The 17,679-nt window shown below is 37.8% G+C and overlaps 1 protein-coding gene across 2 annotated transcripts in view; it reads right to left on the bottom strand.

The window, feature by feature from the left end:
* Positions 1–15,716, bottom strand: part of ken (zinc finger and BTB domain-containing ken and barbie protein) — a 28,637-nt gene extending 12,921 nt beyond the window's left edge. Inside the window, exons 1-2 of one of the 2 annotated variants that reach the window (XM_015330937.2) lie at positions 15,115–15,716; positions 11,732–14,972 (exon numbers count right to left, since the gene is read on the bottom strand). In XM_015330937.2, coding sequence (XP_015186423.1) covers positions 11,732–11,752 — 21 coding nt within the window. In that variant the 5' untranslated portion in view covers positions 11,753–14,972; positions 15,115–15,716. Of the gene's footprint in view, positions 1–11,731 lie in introns of both variants that reach the window. The other variant, XM_089173145.1, reaches the window with a different exon arrangement.
* Between the last annotated feature and the right edge of the window lie 1,963 nt (positions 15,717–17,679).

The raw sequence follows: 17,679 nt of genomic DNA, 5'->3' as shown, positions 1-17,679 counted from the left end.
GAACCATCTTTGTAAAAGGATAGAGAAAAAGAAAGCAAAAGAGTTGAAGAAAAAGAAAAATAAAACTATTCTAATTATACCGTCGCATCAACGTCACCGTATCTATCGATGCCAAGCATCGATTAATTGTACAAGGCCATTATCGATTCTATTCATTCCGCACTCGTTTATCCAACTATGCTAGCTGTGCGCTAACGAGGCTATCATCAACAACATAGTGAAACAAACGATACAATTACTTGCCTCGACCTTGGATTATTCTCGCTTTCCTGTCTTAAACCTAAAACACCTGTACCATCATAGATTTTCATTTATTACGATTTATATAATCGTTAGTTATATTAGAATAGTTGTAATTGTCTACAAAAAATATTATACATTTCATGAAAATTGAACAAAGAATCTTAATATAAACCGATTGTCGTCAAACATTGAACGTAATGATCAAAAAAGGAAAAATCATAGTTCTGTCGTAAAATCTTCCTAATCGATTGAAACCGTATAAACCGATAAGTAATAAGAAGAAACGAGGATTTTTCTTATCGAGAATAAAAGAAGAATTGCTCGTTGACGACGTATGATAGGAGAAATCATCATTTCCGCGCTAATAATCGTCGTCTCGAGAGTTGGCGCACCTCTTCTCTGTTTCTCTGCACCTTCACCGTAACAGGATTCACAGGTAAGAACGGGAGAGGTAGGAAGGATCGAGTGGATTGTATAACATTTCAAAAAAACCGATGTAACTCGTCGGAAATCGTCGTTTAGCGATACAGTCGCGAGCAACCAAGCGCGAATAAACAACAGCCATATGCAATCCTTATAAAGAAAGAACGAATGATTCATAATCATCGCTATCAAAATAGAATATGTATTATATATATGTATATATGTGTTGTCTACATATTATTTAAATATGCATTTATGTTTTTTTATTAATTCCAAAACATGTTAATAAGAATCAAAAGATGCTATAATTTGGATGGCAATGTGTAAAAAAAAACTGTCAATTTCGTTCTAGATTTTGTTCCACCAACTCTATCGAATTGTTCTGTTTTATATGCCGACCATATTACGATTGCATCGTTACGTTCGTCCTCGGTCAGTGAGTTTCAAGTCGACAGTCATCGATATAATCGCCTTGGTGAAAATAATGCGAACGGTGTAAACTTCTTTTCTTCTTTTCTGCATTTAATAACGCTCAAGCGATTATCTTACGCGCCGACCTTACGTGCTAATCACCCTGTTCCACTCGTATTTTCTTCTTTTTTTGTTTTTGATAAAGAGACCAGATAAGAAAAATCAAAAGGGCCAAAAAATTTCTTTCTTTTTTTACTTATTTAAGTAACGTTTTGTATAAATTATCTTTCATAACTTGTTACGTTTAATTAGTTATATTTCATTTTCTCTCGACTCTTTATAATATGAAGAAAGAAAATATACATTAATAATGTATTTTTCCGAGTTTTGTCTGTAAATAAAAATAAAAATAAAATGATTTAGTAGTGTACGATTTAAAAGACATTTTTAAGATTTTGTCTGATTTTTTCTTTGGAAAAAGAAAAAATGATGTTCATTCTGTAAGATCCATCTTCTATTCTCCGTAAATAAAAGAATGAGACGTGAAACGAGCACCGAAGGCTCTAGTTTAGAGAGGGTGTGCACTGCTACACTGCTACATGATACTTTTATACACGTCCACAGCATGTTCTAGACACTTACGTAATCTTAATGATCTCACATTGTGGGTGTGGGTGGGGACCGGTTGTGGTGTCGTGCAAGTTCGTTCCCTTGTGCACGTAGCAAATTAGAGAAACGTGTATATGCACGTTGCACACCGATATTAATACATATTTTCGAAATTTTTCTTCGTTACCTATTTTAATTTGTCGTTTTTTATTACATAAAAAAGAAATCATATCTTTTATATGTTTCACGATTCTATCGTCATTTAAATAATCAAATGACATAAATACATATTACGCGTATAAAAACAAACGTATCTAACGCGATTCAATGTCGAGCTACCATAATCGGTGATATTATATCGATTAACGAACGACTGTACGTCGAGAAGTCGAGCGATAAATAAAAAAACTTTCTATAATCTATTTGATTAAAAATTTAAGATTTCATTGTAATTATAGACGAATAGAGAAAAGAAATAAAAATATGAATAACTCGGTAAGCCGATTGTAATCGATTGTATCTAACGATTCACATACTAAAAGTCGAAATGAAAAATTTTCGGCAAGAATAAGGAAGGAACAAATGATAGAAAAATGATTATTTAGGTCGTTCATTCCGCCACGCAACGTAACCGAGCGCCCGGGATGAATGATTAGCGTATGTCACAAGAGGGGAGAGAGGACGATTGCGAGAGATCGTTTGGAGTAACAATGCCGAAGGAGAAATTACGTCGTCGACGTCGATGTTGGTTGGTAAAGTACGCGCGCACGCACGTACGTATCTAAGTAACACAAGAAAGTCCCCAACTAACTCTTATTGCGTCTTCATGGATCTGTGTGCGTGCTTACATGCATGAGTGTGCATGTGTGTGCATGTGTGTGTGTGTGTGTTAGTGTGTGTGTGTGTGTGTGTGTGTGTGTGTGTGTGTGTGTGTGTGTGTGTGTGTGTGTGTGTGTGTGTGTGTGTGTGTGTGTGTGTTAAAACGACCGAGGTAAAAGAGTATCTAGGAGGTACGTGTACCAGAAGTACTCATTTTTCTTCAAGGAGAGAATTGAAATTAGAAATTGGATAATATTTTCAATATTTGAATAAGGACAACAATGATTTCCTTCCAAATTTATTCAAGAATTTCGAGGCAAACGTAAAAGTGGAACACTTTCACTATCAGGAAAGGGTCGAGATCCCTGGGACCCAGGGTCACTCGTAACTCTATAGAGATACAGTTCGCATTGTATTCTCAACCGTAACAAATCTAATTATTGTTCCCAAAATGCTCTCTTTTTCTATTCTATTCTGGATCACTTGTAAACGGGTGAATGACCTCGACAAAATATTTTCACTTCCTCTAAAATATCTTTCTGATTTACCAATAGAATTTAACTGTAAAAGACTATTCAAGGAAACATTTTTGATTTACGAACCCTTTGTAATGTTTGTATTCGTATTCGTTGTATATGTATTCGATTATATACACATGAATTGCTTTTATAAATTTTCATTTAGGCGGAACAATTAGTTTGTTTGATCAATTTGTAACATTAAGTTAGAAACATTAATTATATTACGTTCAATACAAACCGGAACGCATGACATTTTCTCGCTATTAACAAAGTACTCAAATATTCTCATACATGAAATAGTATAAAGGTGTAAGAGACGAGCGAACACACAGCTTGTGAAGGAAGAAACGAGGAACGGGCGAATTGTAGCCGTCGGATGGAGAGTTGTAAACGCGAGTCAGCGATAGATGAAAGTGAAAGGGAAGGTAGAAAGGGTTGCCGGAGGTAGAAGTATATACACCTTGTCGTTCTCTTACTCGGCTCTTACTCCGCTTCGTACATATATAAGTGTATATATACCCGACTTATAGCCAGCCCAGCATTCTCAGGATTTACAATTGCTACGCGAGCCAGAACGGGCCAGAAACGAAGGAAAATACCACCAGAGACCGTGTTTCTTTTCCTATTATGGCGACCGAAAAGAAACAGAGAAAGAGAAAGAGAAAGAGAGAGAGGGAGAGGGAGAGAGAGGGAGAGGATTAGGGGAGCTAGAGGAAGGGTAATGAGATGTTAAACGCAAACGAGCGATCTTCTTTCTTTTCGTGCTACGAATTACTAATCTTTTCGTCGATACTTTGATTACTTCGTCACTTTTTCCTTCATCTCTCGCCTTTAACTTACAGACCAAGATTACGTACTTTGGTATCGTATAAAAGACAGAGTGAGAGAAAATGTCAGGAGGCAGCAGAAGCTTCGCAATGCAGGAGAGGTTGGACGGCTCGATTTCGATCAAAGAACAACGGTAAACGTACTAGCGCGAGTTCTTCCCCACCAACCCTATTGATTGCGACGATATATATTTAATGATCGTACAAACAAAGATATACCTAAAATAATTAAGAGGCTATTTAGAACTATTTATTACAGCTTTATTTTGCATATTACCTTAAACGAAAAAGCGATTAGAGTCTATCTTTTATCTTTTGTCTTTCCAAGTTACGGAGTAAGAAACGTGTCCGTTCAATTGATACGAGAAAGAGAAAGAAAAAAAAGGTGGAAAAAGTGAGAGAGGGAGATAGAGATAGAGAGAGAGAGAGAGAGAGAGAGAGATGAGGGAGGAGAACCAACGTCGCATTTCATACAATCGTAAGAAATTTCATCGAGCTACGAAATCGATTCCAATTCGGTGAGCCTCTCTCTTTTTATTTATTTATCCATTTATCTATCTATTCATTCTTCTCTTTTTCTTTCTCTTTATCTTTCTCGAAGCCAAGTGAAAGTATATCTACCGTGAGTGGAACATTTTCGCCTATCCCATTAAATTCACTCGATCGATTCTTCGGTGACACAATAATTTACTGGCCGCGAACACGAGGAATACGTGGTTCGAGACGGTAGTGCCGTTTCTAAACCAGGAATAGAACGCCGACGCCTTTTAATAGCCTTACGGTGTTACACAATTCTTAACATTCTTCTTGTCTAGTGTGAAAAAAAAACACAACATATACTTTTATGTATATTTATATAAATATATAAAAATATATATATGAGTAAAATATTTTAATTTTTCATCTCTTGCGATTATTTTCTTAATATTACGTTGGACAAAAAAATAAATAATCCAAACATTCTTTGCAAATATAATCCGATCTCTATAGAATTATAATATACTCATTAAACGAAAAAAAATTAATGTATTTACAATAAAAATGAATGTATACGCGAATAGAAATAGATAAAAACGACTTATAAGTTATCGAATAAGCTTAAAGGTAGTTACAAATGTTGTGTCCTTGAATGCAATTAGAAAGTTGCGTTACCTACAAACAAACTAACATTATCGAAAAGAAATGAAGATAGGTAAAATAGAAACAGAAAGAGAGGGAGAGAGAGAAAAAGATAGAGAAACGCATTGAACGTTGTGTTCATCGAGAGATTCACAAAATAAAAAGAAACGTGCAAGAACAAGAATGGGAATAGAGAACTTCCTCTACGTGGAGCTCACGGTGTAAATTGCACGCGGAGATTCCCACGGTGGGAGATAAGACTGTAGGAGATAAAGAAAAGAAAGAAAGAGATAGATAAATAGATAAGAGAGAGAGAGAGAGAAAGAAAAAAAGAAAGAGTGGGTCCGAAGGGGAAACGCGGGGCAGGGAAAATGAGGAAAAAATAAAAAGGAAAAAATGAGAGAGAAGGGAGCCCGTGAGACGTACGGTGGGAGGAATGGAGGAACGATGTGGGAAAAGAGGAAGCTAATCAGAAGCGGAAGTACGCTTCGCCGCGAGCCGAGGCCTTGAGAAGTGTAGTCGCCGGCATAGCTTTTAGTTCTCTTTAATTGCAACTTCATTTAGCGAGTTTTACCCTCTCTTTTTCTCTCACCTCCCTCTTTTCTCTCTTTTATTTCTTACGTGTATATACGTATAATATATAAGTATATTTTTTTCGCGCACACGTCGCGTCGTGAAAGGGAGCACAATTTATTATGTATATATATATCCTCTATAGAATATAAGAAATCATTAAATTACATCAAATGAGATAATAAGACATAATAATAATAATAATAATAATAATAATAATAATAATAATAATAATAATAATAATAATAATAATAATAATAATAATAATAATAATAATAATAATAATAATAATAATAATAATAATAATAACAAAAAACAGGGAAAAAAACAAGGTAAGCGTTATTATAAAATAATAAAACCATTGCAACAAAACGATAAAAAAATGTGTCATATACAAACAAAACGGAATGCGGCGCAATGTAAAAGATATTTCCTATATTTAAATGAGCTAGATAAATTAGGATTATAATCGTAAGAAGATTAGATTAAAAGACTGCCTACATTAGTTAGAATTTATAATAAATAAAAATACGTACGTGAGAAACTGATAGAGTTCACGACAAGATTATTTCTGTTTAACAAGCAATACAAGAGATAGAAACAATATTTAGAAAAGAAAGTAACTATTCAAATTATTTCAATGTTTAGTGCAAATATTTTAGAAAAAAATTAAAATTTCCTATCGCATCCAAAATATTCCAAACAGGATGTGGTCATTAATTTTCCCAATTGGTAGAATAAACTGAAGTACAGAAAATTTGTGACTTCAAGAAAAAAGAACTCGATAATCGCGTTGTTAATTCAATTAATTATCCAAAATAAAAAATAAAAACAAGAAAAATAGTATGAAAAGCCCAGACCGTTATCAAAGATAATCTTTCGAGAAGAAAAAAAGAATAGAGAACAGCGAATTACGAATTTAAAATCATTCACGATATCGTCGATTTAAACAAGGCAGGCATCGGCTATTTTTATGGCTTCGGGAGCGTTCATTCATAAACTCGATATAGTTAGTACTTTGAGACTCGAATGGCACAAACACGAGAGAGTGATCAAGCAAAGCGATGAGCTCGCTTACGTATATATTTGTATACGCACATCGTACATGACACATATAAACAAACGCACACGTGTACTTTCGCATCTACGTATTATACTCATATGTAGTAATTCTGGATATACGTCACTTATCCGAGCACTCTGATTACGGTTATCTTGTAATACCTACGTTAATGGCATCGCAGCACGATAATCGACTACTATCATTAGCGAACGCATCAATTCTTATCTAAATTTATACAAGGCGAGAATTTAACGTTTTGTGTCCCTATGAAAAAAATCTTTAACGGAAATTTATCTATTGACAAACGTATTCACAATACGCGGTGGCAACAAGCTTATAACGTTACCGTAAAAAATGATCGCAAAAATTGAATTTAGTTAATACGCAAAGTTGTTATACTCGTGCTATGTTTATCGTAGTAGTGGTAGGGATGTAATCCCGGTTCTTAACCTCCGCTTTGGCTGTGACCCAAATAAAGAACGCAAGAGATCGTGACAACTCGTTTGAACGATTATCGCGTAACGCGTATAACGCGCGTAACTTGTACGCTCTGGGATCGAGCGTACGGAATGAAAGGTAACACGCAAGCAAGCCAACTTCCAGGAAGGAACTTTTTTCTAACTAGCTTTTCCCTTCCGATCATTTCTTCTTCGTCGTTTCAATCGTTAATCTCTCAGCGACGATCAAGGGAGACGCGAGACGCGCTCGAAACTTTTCTTTTGACGATCTGCTTCGACCGATCAGGATATCCTTTCAAGCCAAAGCAGAATATTATTCGAAGAAACGGCGCGAGTTAGATAGCAAGAAGTGCCATTAAATTGGACTTACGTAAAGGGTACGCTCAATTGGACATGATTCAAGATCGATTTCCACGCTTCTAGTTCCAAGACGATACACTCGATGATGCTTTCCTCGGCTTTAACGAATTACGATTTAGCTTTTCCATGACGTCCTATTCTTCAAGATCATTCTTAAAAGACGAACAATTTTCTCTTTCATTAGCTTCCAAATCTTATAACTACATTATTCATATTCGATTATACGAAGCAAAATTTGGCAAACGGCGCGAATCGTTCATTAATCAAAACCAATATTGATTATTCGAAAGTAAGCAAGACGTTTAACTTTGTCATATCAATGTATATACAAATTAACGACTCAATTTGTTAAAATATTTCACGAGTTAATCAAAATTTGTTATCGCTCAGATAAATATATTCATAGTAATGAAATATCTTTTATACCTTTTCTCATTTTCTCGTTACCGTTCCTCGTCGATCGAGTAAAATATTATTCTATCTCAGCGTTTGATTCGTTCTTATTAAATATAATAAAAACGACAATGAGAAATGAAAAAAACAGATAAACCTACAGATAGAGGGCGTAAATACTGAATTTTTTTTTCTTACACATATAAAATAACTATTATTATATTTTATACATTTGTATTGCCAAACGTATATCATATAGGAAGTGTGTTATATAATCAAATATTAAGGTTGTACGTTAGCGATTGGAACTATTAGGTAAATAAGAAAACTCGAAAATAAAAAATCGTTCGTGCGAAGACGAGAAGTTTTTATTTACGACGGATCCTTTTTATTATCCTCATCGATAATTACTCCATCCAAGTCGATATCTCGTTCAAACGATTCTTTCAAAACTTCTTTTAATATTTTTTCTTATTTTTCTTTCTAATAAAAATTCAAAAGTCATCTACGCGATGAGTAGTCATCGTTGTCGTCGTTCGTTCATGACTTTTTATTCGTTCGCGGCCTTTGAAGATGATTACGAAATCACGTGGCATTTCACGTTCCAACTGCATAACTTTCTATCCATCTAACCGAATCGAAGGTAGACGGCCAAATTTATACTCTTTTTCTCACGGGACTCGTTTCTTCTTTCTTTGGTATCTCTCACTATTATATAGGTAATGTCTTATAAATATTATGTCGACTATCTTATATATATATACATATACAAAAACGTTTGAAGAAAATCTGTGTTGTAATAAAATAGGAAATTAATTAACATTCACGCGAGGACAAATTGATTCTTTGACAAAAAAAATATGAAAGATAAAGATGTAAAAAAGAAAAGATATCTTGAAAGAGTTCACATTGGACGAATTCCCTTTTCTGAGTTACCATAGTCAAGACAATATATTTGGAAGAAGAAGACAGAGTCGAATGAATACAAGAGAAAAGAATATATATAGGTAGAAACACAAAAAGAAACATAGAAAAAAGAAATAGAAAAAAAGTTAACGTTAACCCGGAATTTCGACCGGTTCACCTTTTCAAATCCAATCGCGATTTTCATTTGTAACCGATGACGACGAAGAGAACGACGAAGAAGAAGATGACGAGAGCGTGGATGCAATTCTCTGGATGCATTGGTGAGGGTGAGAGATAATGCCTAGGTGAATACGAAATGGCGAAAGCAAAGACGGTTTTTCGAAGACGTGCGCGCGAGAGAGCTCGACCTTGACTGGAGATCGCTTTTTCTCTCTGATAGTTGCGAGAGAGCTGTCGACGATGATGAGGACGACCACGCCGTTCCGTTCCATTCCTCCTTGTATTTTTTTTAACCCTCTTTTATATTCTCTCCTTTTTTTCTTTTTTCTTTTTTTCTCACCGCCTTCCATTTTATCCTTCTCTTTCTTAACTAATGGCAAGATAAAAAGGAATGTTGCGTAACCGTATACGTATATAAATTTAACGTAAAGAGAGAGGGAGAAAGAAATGGAGAAAGAGATGGAGAAAGAAATGGAGAAAAAGAGGGAGAAAGAGAGGGAGAAAGAGAGAATATATATATATATATATATGTATGTATATTATACTTACGCTGCAACACAAACAAAATAAAAAGTAATACATAAAAAACACGTGAAATGATATGCATACAAATCTTATGTGAATAGGCTAAAGTAACAAAAAGATTGATGAGTATTAAAAGTAAACAAAAATTGAAAATTGATGAAATATAATTCGGCACAGGGAAAATAAAAATGAAATAAAAAAGAGAGAGAGATGAGGAGGACTACTGGGGGGGGGAGTGAGAAGAAAGATGTATGCATACGGACGACGACAGGAGACGACCGTGGGGCACGGTTGAACTTGAATAAATACCCAAGAAGAAGTCTCGTGGTTTCGTTGCTCGCTCGTAGATTAAAATTTCACTTCGACCTACGATATTAGAGACGTTTCCTTTTCTCGTTATCCGGTTTATTTCATCACACGTTCCTGTCCCGTTGGCATAGAAACGTGCGTAACGTGAACACAAATGACTACTAGGAAACAAATTTCTTACGAGATCTATGGGTAAAAATCCATGAGATACAAAATGAATGATTAGAAATTCATTAGATGCAAAAATACTCTTGCGTTTATATAATAAGATTTGTAAGACTTAGGAATAACTCAGCAAGTAGTATCGGTCGACGTCGATGCTCTTTCGAAAGCTCGATTTATTGCGAAATTCTGACGCAGAGGGAACATGGTCCTTTACTTTTACACCACATCGATTGGTTCTATATATAGAACCTATCCTACCTTCTATATATATTATATTCTAGTTAATTCTTTTACAAAAGGATTTTTCCATTCGCCTCTGTTTGTTATAAATTTATAAAGAACCGTTAATACGAGGATAATTGTAAGGGAGTAATTTTATCGTACAGTCACGGACTCGTTGCCTCTTTTATGCATTAAGATTATCTTTCTTATCTTCTATATTTATTCCATTATATTTTGTATGGAATTTACAGGGAAGCGGAAGATTTTCTCCAAGAAAATTTACTCGTATTCCCATCGAAATGTATAATATAATGAATATCATAGCAAATGTAAGAAAAGAAAAGAAAAAGAAAGCTAAGCCTCCTTACAAAATACCAAGCTCATTTCCGAGGCTTAATTATCGACGAGTTTCATTTTAAAGATTATTTCAACAAGTATCGATCATTGTAAAATAAAAATATTCTATCTAGTATTCTACTTCGAATATGATTATTTTCGTTGTAATTATTTTAATTTTCTCATTGTTTGTGCGATCGGTAGGAAGCATCGAGATAAGTTATCGAGACGGCATTTTCGTTTCAACTCCCAATTACGTCGGATCTCTTTCATTTACACGGAGTCTAAAACCCAAGAGAGACAAAATCGGAATGTCGGTGAGCCAGCTTTGCGAATCGCCTTATTATTGTCCGCAATGGCTTGACGACGATTTGTCGTTTCGTTGACGCTATCCATGGTAGTATTATCCAACTACGGTAAAATCGATCGAGGAAATGGCGAGTGAGTTTTTCGATCTACCTTCGAAAGAATTTTTTAACGGCTCGTAACGAAAAATCTAACGTATCGATCGTCCAGTATTAATTGGCAACGTGATTCGTATAACGGGTCATAAAACGTAAGATTAACGTGCGTGACTTAATAGTCATGCGAAGAAAATCGTAAATTAAAAGGTCGAATCGATTGGCGTGAAAAAAATTGAAAAAAAAAAAATAAACAGAGAGAGAAAAAAATAGAAAAAAATAGAAAAAAAAGAGAAAAATGGAAGAGAGGAAAAAATAATGGGTATAGATCCTTCGACGAAGAGATCGATCACCGTATTTGGCGCGAATGACGTTGCGAAACAAGTTAAAACTAGGATGACCAGATTTGAAAATTTAGTCACGAGTATATACGCGTGTTTCTAAAGAAAAAGTCCTGCAAGCGTATACATATTTATATTAATCTTTTACGTATCTTATTTTTCTACTACATTTAACCAAGTCAATATATCGAGTGTCATTAGAATCTTTAACGGACGTCGTTGCCATCAAATAAGAATCATTTCCGTTCTACTAGATAAGAATAATTTAACGCGCGAACTATTGTGTCTAAGAAAACGAAGTAGATCAGGTATGTCAAATTTATTTTGGCTCTTGTAACGAAGTCTCTGTATTCTAAATTGATGACCGCACGCGTGTTGCCAGAAATTCAACAACATTTATTAAGAATTTAGGATAGATATCGTTCGATACGATTTTCGAGGATTTTTTCTTTCGATAGATAATATCATTGTCTTTAATAAGGATACAACTTAAAAAATAAAAGTATAAACAATTGATATAATCTCACCTCACAATGTAAGTCCTCCATTTTGTCAACGTTGCTAAATTATCCGAATTAAGGTCGGCTAAATCGAAAATTCACGTCCCTTAGGATTCTCTCGAAGAATCTCGAGGCATCCTCCAAGCTTCGTAATAACGACGGCGACGACGACAACGATGACGGCGATCTCGCTGGCACGTGATATGAAACATTGAAACACACCGTTGTATACTGATGGGCTCACAGATACCACTCGAATAATAACTCAGTTTACATGGAATCGTACTGGCACCCGCGTCGTCACTTGAACACACTCGATAAAAATCGGACGTTTATCTATGAACACTTGTATCCTATGGTTCCTTGGTTTGTACGAAGATGGAATGGGAGGAAATTGGCATCAGAATCGGTAAGGATAGAAGAAGACGAAGACTAAAACGAAGAAACGAGGAGAAACGAGGAAGGAGGTCGTTATCTTCGGTCAGCTGTTATTCTCGGTCCTCGGCTCTTCATGGTCGCGAGCACGTGCTTGGAAGTTCGTAGCATAGTAGCGCGTGGGCTCTTCCGGGTGTTCTCGAGAGGATCGATTCTAGGAGGCCACGTTTGAGGAAACGTCGACGAAAATGTCTTCGTCGAGAAGAAGAGAAGCTTTTTCCTTTTATTTTCTTTTTTTTTCCTTGTTTCTTTTTTCTTGTTTGTTTCAACGGGGGCTAGCACGGCGCGGACTCGAGCGTCCAGGGTCAACCGGCTGCCGCTCCGGTGCTACGCTGCTGCCGGCACTTTTACCCGTTGTGTACTCTCAAGGACTCGGAGGTGACTCCTATTCCTTTCTCTTATCCTTTCGCGCGCGCGCCTTTTTTATCCCGCTAACCTTTTTAAGTGCACTTTTAATTCCGCGTCGCGGCCGCGTGTCTCCGTTCGCGCGCGCTGAACGATTGAACGAACGAACGAACCAACCAATCAACAAACTAACTAACCAACCAACGGCCTCTTATTGTCAAGTTATCACAGTCACGTATATGCGCGGACGCGCTCCGTCCTATTTGTCTTTCTCTCTCTTTCTTTTTCTGTGTGTTTATCTATTCGTGTTTATCTATTTGTCTTTCTCTCTTTCTTTCGATTATTTTGTCTTTGCCCGGGACTGTCGTCGTCTCTTCCGGAGAACTTGATTCTCCGGATATGCCGAGAGGTCTCTTCTACACTGACTTTCTTTTTTCTCTCTTGTTCTCTCTCTCTCTCTCTCTCTTTCTCTCTCTCTCTCTCTCTCCACTTCTCCTTTCTCTTCTGGTTTTGTAATCCCTTTTACGAAACGCTTCTGCAGGCCGACTACTCGTGCGCCGCCCGTACACGAGACGGCGAGTAAAAGCAATGCCTGAGCACTGTTTGTAGGAGGTGGAGGAAAAGGAGGAGAAAGACGAGCACCAGAAGAACTCTTCACCGGGGGACCTTATTCTCCCCCGACTAAGACGAAGATGACAACGATGACGAGAAGGAGAGGGTTACCGAAGAAATATCGTTGACCTTGAACGTTCACATTTCGAAAGGCTCGCGGCATCGAGTCGGTGAAGCGGTCCTAGCATTTCCATTGCTTTTCCTTTCCTTCTTCGTCCTCTCTTTCTCTCTCCCTGTCTTTCTTTCCTTCTCTTTCTCTCTTTCTCTTTCTCCTTCTCTTTTTCTTTCTCTTTCTCTCTCGATCTCGTCGTTCCGTTTCGCGAGCGAACTCGCAACGTCGTTAATAACCGGATCGCCAGCCGCGTTTCACGACTCAACGAGCCAGAAGCATCGTTACGCAACGCTACCAAAGAGAACGACAACGACGACAACGACTACGTCCACTACACGATGACAATAATATGACGAACAGAACGTTGATGATGGTGACAATCTTCCTTTTCTATTCTTTCTCTTCTATTTGTATTTCTTTTTTTTTCAAACAGCTTCCTTGATATCTATAAACAGGTCTCCTCAACAGACAAGACGGAAGATCTCCAGAGGTAAGGAGCGCTCCCACGCCTACCCTCTACCTTTCCGAAAATCCAAATAAAAAAGGAAGAAGAAGAAAGAGAGCGAGGATGTTTTTGATGATGAAATAATACGTTTAGCGGGGTGGTGGGGTCAAGGGTAGGGGTGAGAGAGTGTGTGTGTGAGAGAGAGAGATATCCACGAGATCGGATTTTAGCGCTCGACGGTGCGCTCCGCACGCGCGCCAGCCGAACTCGGCGGTTTCAACTTTTACTTTCAGCTCTTACACAACGTAGCCTGCTCGTTGCGCTCTACGTAAGCGGCAGCCGAGCGTGCACTGAACGACCGTGTTCTCTCGATTCTCGAACTTTGACGGAGCTCTTCTTTCTTCCACTTTTTGATTCTTACTAAACTATATATATATATATATTATATATCCTTGTTTAATTCCTTTCTGTCTTATTTTATTTATTCAACTTTCTCTTTTTCTTTTGTTTTCTACCCTTCGTCGTTGTTTATACACTATTCCTTTATTCGTTCTGTTTATTTTTCACTCTTTCTTTCTTTCTCTTTTGTCTTCCTTTTACGCAACCTTTTTCTAAGAATCTTCTTCTAATTCTTCGAAAATGTAATACTACTTCCAGATTTTTGTTTTCCCTTCTAATCTGAATAATGATATTTCTTTTAGAAAAATTCCCTTTCTCTTTCTCGTGATCCTATTCAAAAGAAAACCCCTTCTTAATCTTGTCCTTTGTCAATTGATCTTGAATGACCTTTATGCGATTCCCTTTTTGTTCCCTCCTCTTTTTCGTCCTTGTTACCCTAATAACTTTGTTTCCTATACCTTGAAGATCCTTTTACTCTTTTATTCGTGTCAATTGCTTTCATTGCTTACTCGATCGATCTTCTTCTATGTAATCCTTGAATTTTATTCTTCTTATTTTCTTTTCGTTTCATGGATTTTTGTTGTTGTCACTTATTGCTCTAGATTTATTTTCTCTTTTAGATTTCTTTTGTGTAAATATAACAAACGGACGAACGGACGGACGAATATATTACGAAATACTCAAAAAGAAAATGGAATTTCTCGAAATGTACTAGTAAAGTTGTGTATATGTTTAAAAGATTTGTTTGACACGTGGTATACGTCCACCACGCGCGCCCATCCAACTACGAAACGAGTTTCGCGCGCTCTCATCAGTAGAGATCCCTGGACGATAGACGACGCAAGATCTTTTCGCGGTCGGTTTACAAATCCACGTGCTCTTGGTGCCGAAGATTACCTCAATGGTGAAGAACTAACTAACTGATGACAACGATTAAAACGAACAGAAATAAATATTCCTTTTGTCGAGGGAGCAAACGCTCCCCGTTTCAACAAACAAGAAAAATAAAAATAAAAAAAACAGAAAGATAAAAAGAACAGGAATAGTAAACAAGCAGCACACAGTTAACGCGAATAGACGACGTCACACACTTTTCTCTACGGATACAACACTATCTCGGAGTCACCTGTCGCGAATTAAGACGGGAGGAAGAGAATGGCACATGCACGCGCGAAAATATAATCATAGGACGCTCGTATGGACAACGACGACGACGACACGACGAAGACAAAGTTTTCACGCGCGTGATCTCTCTCCCTCTTTCTCTCACACTTTTTCCTTTCATATGACACACGCACTAACAAACTTACTTCACTCTTTCTTTTTCTTTAGGAGGACTTGTTTAGGGAGAGAGGATCTCTTCCGGTCTCCGCGGTGTGTCTCACTGCTACTCACTCGGTCGTAACTTTTGCGCAAAGCCGAGACCCTCTCTCGTGCTCTCTACATCTCTCTCTCCAACTCTCTCTCTCTTTCTCTTTCTCTCTCCCTCTACCAACAGAGTACGACTCCTCTCTCTTTTCCGCTCTCCCTCCCTCTTTCTCTATCCGCTCGGCTCCTAGGTAAGCGTTGAGAAAGAGAGAGAAAGAGAGAGAGAGAGAGGTAGAAAGAGAGAGGGAGAGAGGGAAAGAGAGAAAGAGAGAGCGTGTAGAGCACTCGACAGGAGGTGGTGCTTGCTCTGCCACTGCTTCTAGCACTGTTCTTGCTGGTGGTGGTAGCCGTGGTGGTGGTAGTGCAGTGGTAGTGGAGGTGCTGCTGCTGCTGCTATCGGCATGTTGATGCTTGTGTGGTGGTGTGGTGGTGGTAGCGGCACACGACGCGACGCGCTTATCCGACAAGAATGAACTATCCACGTGTGTGTATATATTGAGTCCTACGTTTACTATGTATCCTCTTATATGTATAATAAGTGCTTCTAATGTTTGCATCCGCGACCGCAAACGTACGCGTATGCGCTATATTTGTTGGTATAAGTCTCCGATGTTACGCCTATCGGTGAGAAACGGTGGTGAAAGAGAAGAGAGGCCAGGTGGGCCCCGCTCAAGATCGAACCCAGAAAGGGTTGAGGGTCCTGAATGTACGTCTCCCTCTCCTTCTCTCTTTCTTCCTCTTTCTTTACAGACGGAATGAATACTCGACGGGCTAGAGAGGTCTCCTCCTTGGTTGGTTCGTAAAGGGAACCGTAATATTCCGAGTAGAATGCGAGTGAGTCCCATCTCTCTCTTTCTCGCGAGCGCGAACTTTCTCTCTCTCCCTCCCTCTCTCTCCCTCCCTCTCTCTCCCTCCCTCTCTCTCTCTCTCTGTACTCCTCTCTTTTTTTAACACTCCCACCATCCTAGTCAACCCACTCTCCCTTTCCCCAGCGTGTGGTGATCTCCCTATTACATTACAAATAGCTAGCTCTTCTCTTGCCTAGGTTCGCCGCGCGCTTTTCTCCTCCATCGTACATACATACATACGCGAAACAAATGTAAAACTGTGTTCGCATTAACACCATACCCGCGTTTTTCGTGCACATGCATTCGACTTAATAACGAACCGCGTGTATTTTCCGAGAAGACGCACCGAAAATCCTGATTTTACGTTCTCTTTTTCCTTGAAAGGCTCGAATAGAGGCTTTCTTTGTCTCTTGGTAATAACGTAATACGCTCGACTTATGTTATGCGGTCATCTCTTAAGGAGACGTAAGAAGACATTAGAAGAATCTATTCGGGAATACTTTTTAGATGTTCTCGCTTTCCCATCTCAATCTCAAAACTGGATCTTGATGTTTCATATTAAATATAAACATAAATAAATACTTACATATAAATATATATACGACAATTCCTCTTAGAAAGGTTAGAAGAAACTACATAGTATTCTGGCAGCCAAAATTTATTTTTCTATCTTTCTTTCTTCCTCTTTCTCCTTCCACTTCCTCTTCCGCTTCCCGCCAATCCTTTTTCTTCTATTCCCTCTTCTCATCTATAGTCTCTTTCGGACCTCCTCTAAACACCTCAATTCAAAAATTTAGACCTTTCTTTTTGTTATGTCTTCTCTTTATTTTTATTTATTTACACTTCCGTCCCCCTTTTTTCTTTCATCTCTTTATCGTTTTTTTTTCTTCTTTTTTACCAATTTTACTTTTGAGCTAATCTAGATTTTGAAAATATAATAAATTCTCATTTTTCTCCCTTCCCCGCCCCTTCTCCCACCTTTTTATCTCTCTATCTTTCTTTCTCCATCTTGATTTCTTTTTCCATGATCATCCCCGATTCCTTTCATCTTTTTTTTTCTTTTGTCCACCATTCCTCTACGCTTCTTCTCTTCTGCCTTCCCTTACTTTCCTCGCGTTCTCTGTTCCTCTTGACGACTCTTTTCCTTTCTTCTCGTTTTCCGTCTGTTAGAACTCCCGTAGCTGATCCCCCATCCTCGTCTTTTTCCCGCGCACGCTATATCGCGAGGTTCTTCGTTCGCTCGCAAACCGCAAATCGAAATGTTTCATTCCTTCCTTTTTTCCTATTTCCTCTCTCTCTCTCTTCTTTTTCTTTTGCTACTCTCGACTATAAGTTACACCCTTCGTTCTCACATCCTTTTCTCATTCTCCTCCTCAGAAGGAGGAGCGCACGCTCTCTTTCTCTATTGCGC

This window comes from Polistes dominula, unplaced genomic scaffold, assembly GCF_049000335.1.
Source record: "Polistes dominula isolate Pdom_NZ unplaced genomic scaffold, Pdom_raw_medaka contig_22, whole genome shotgun sequence".
Lineage (NCBI taxonomy): Eukaryota > Metazoa > Arthropoda > Insecta > Hymenoptera > Vespidae > Polistes > Polistes dominula.
This window is presented reverse-complemented; position numbering and strand designations above follow the sequence as displayed.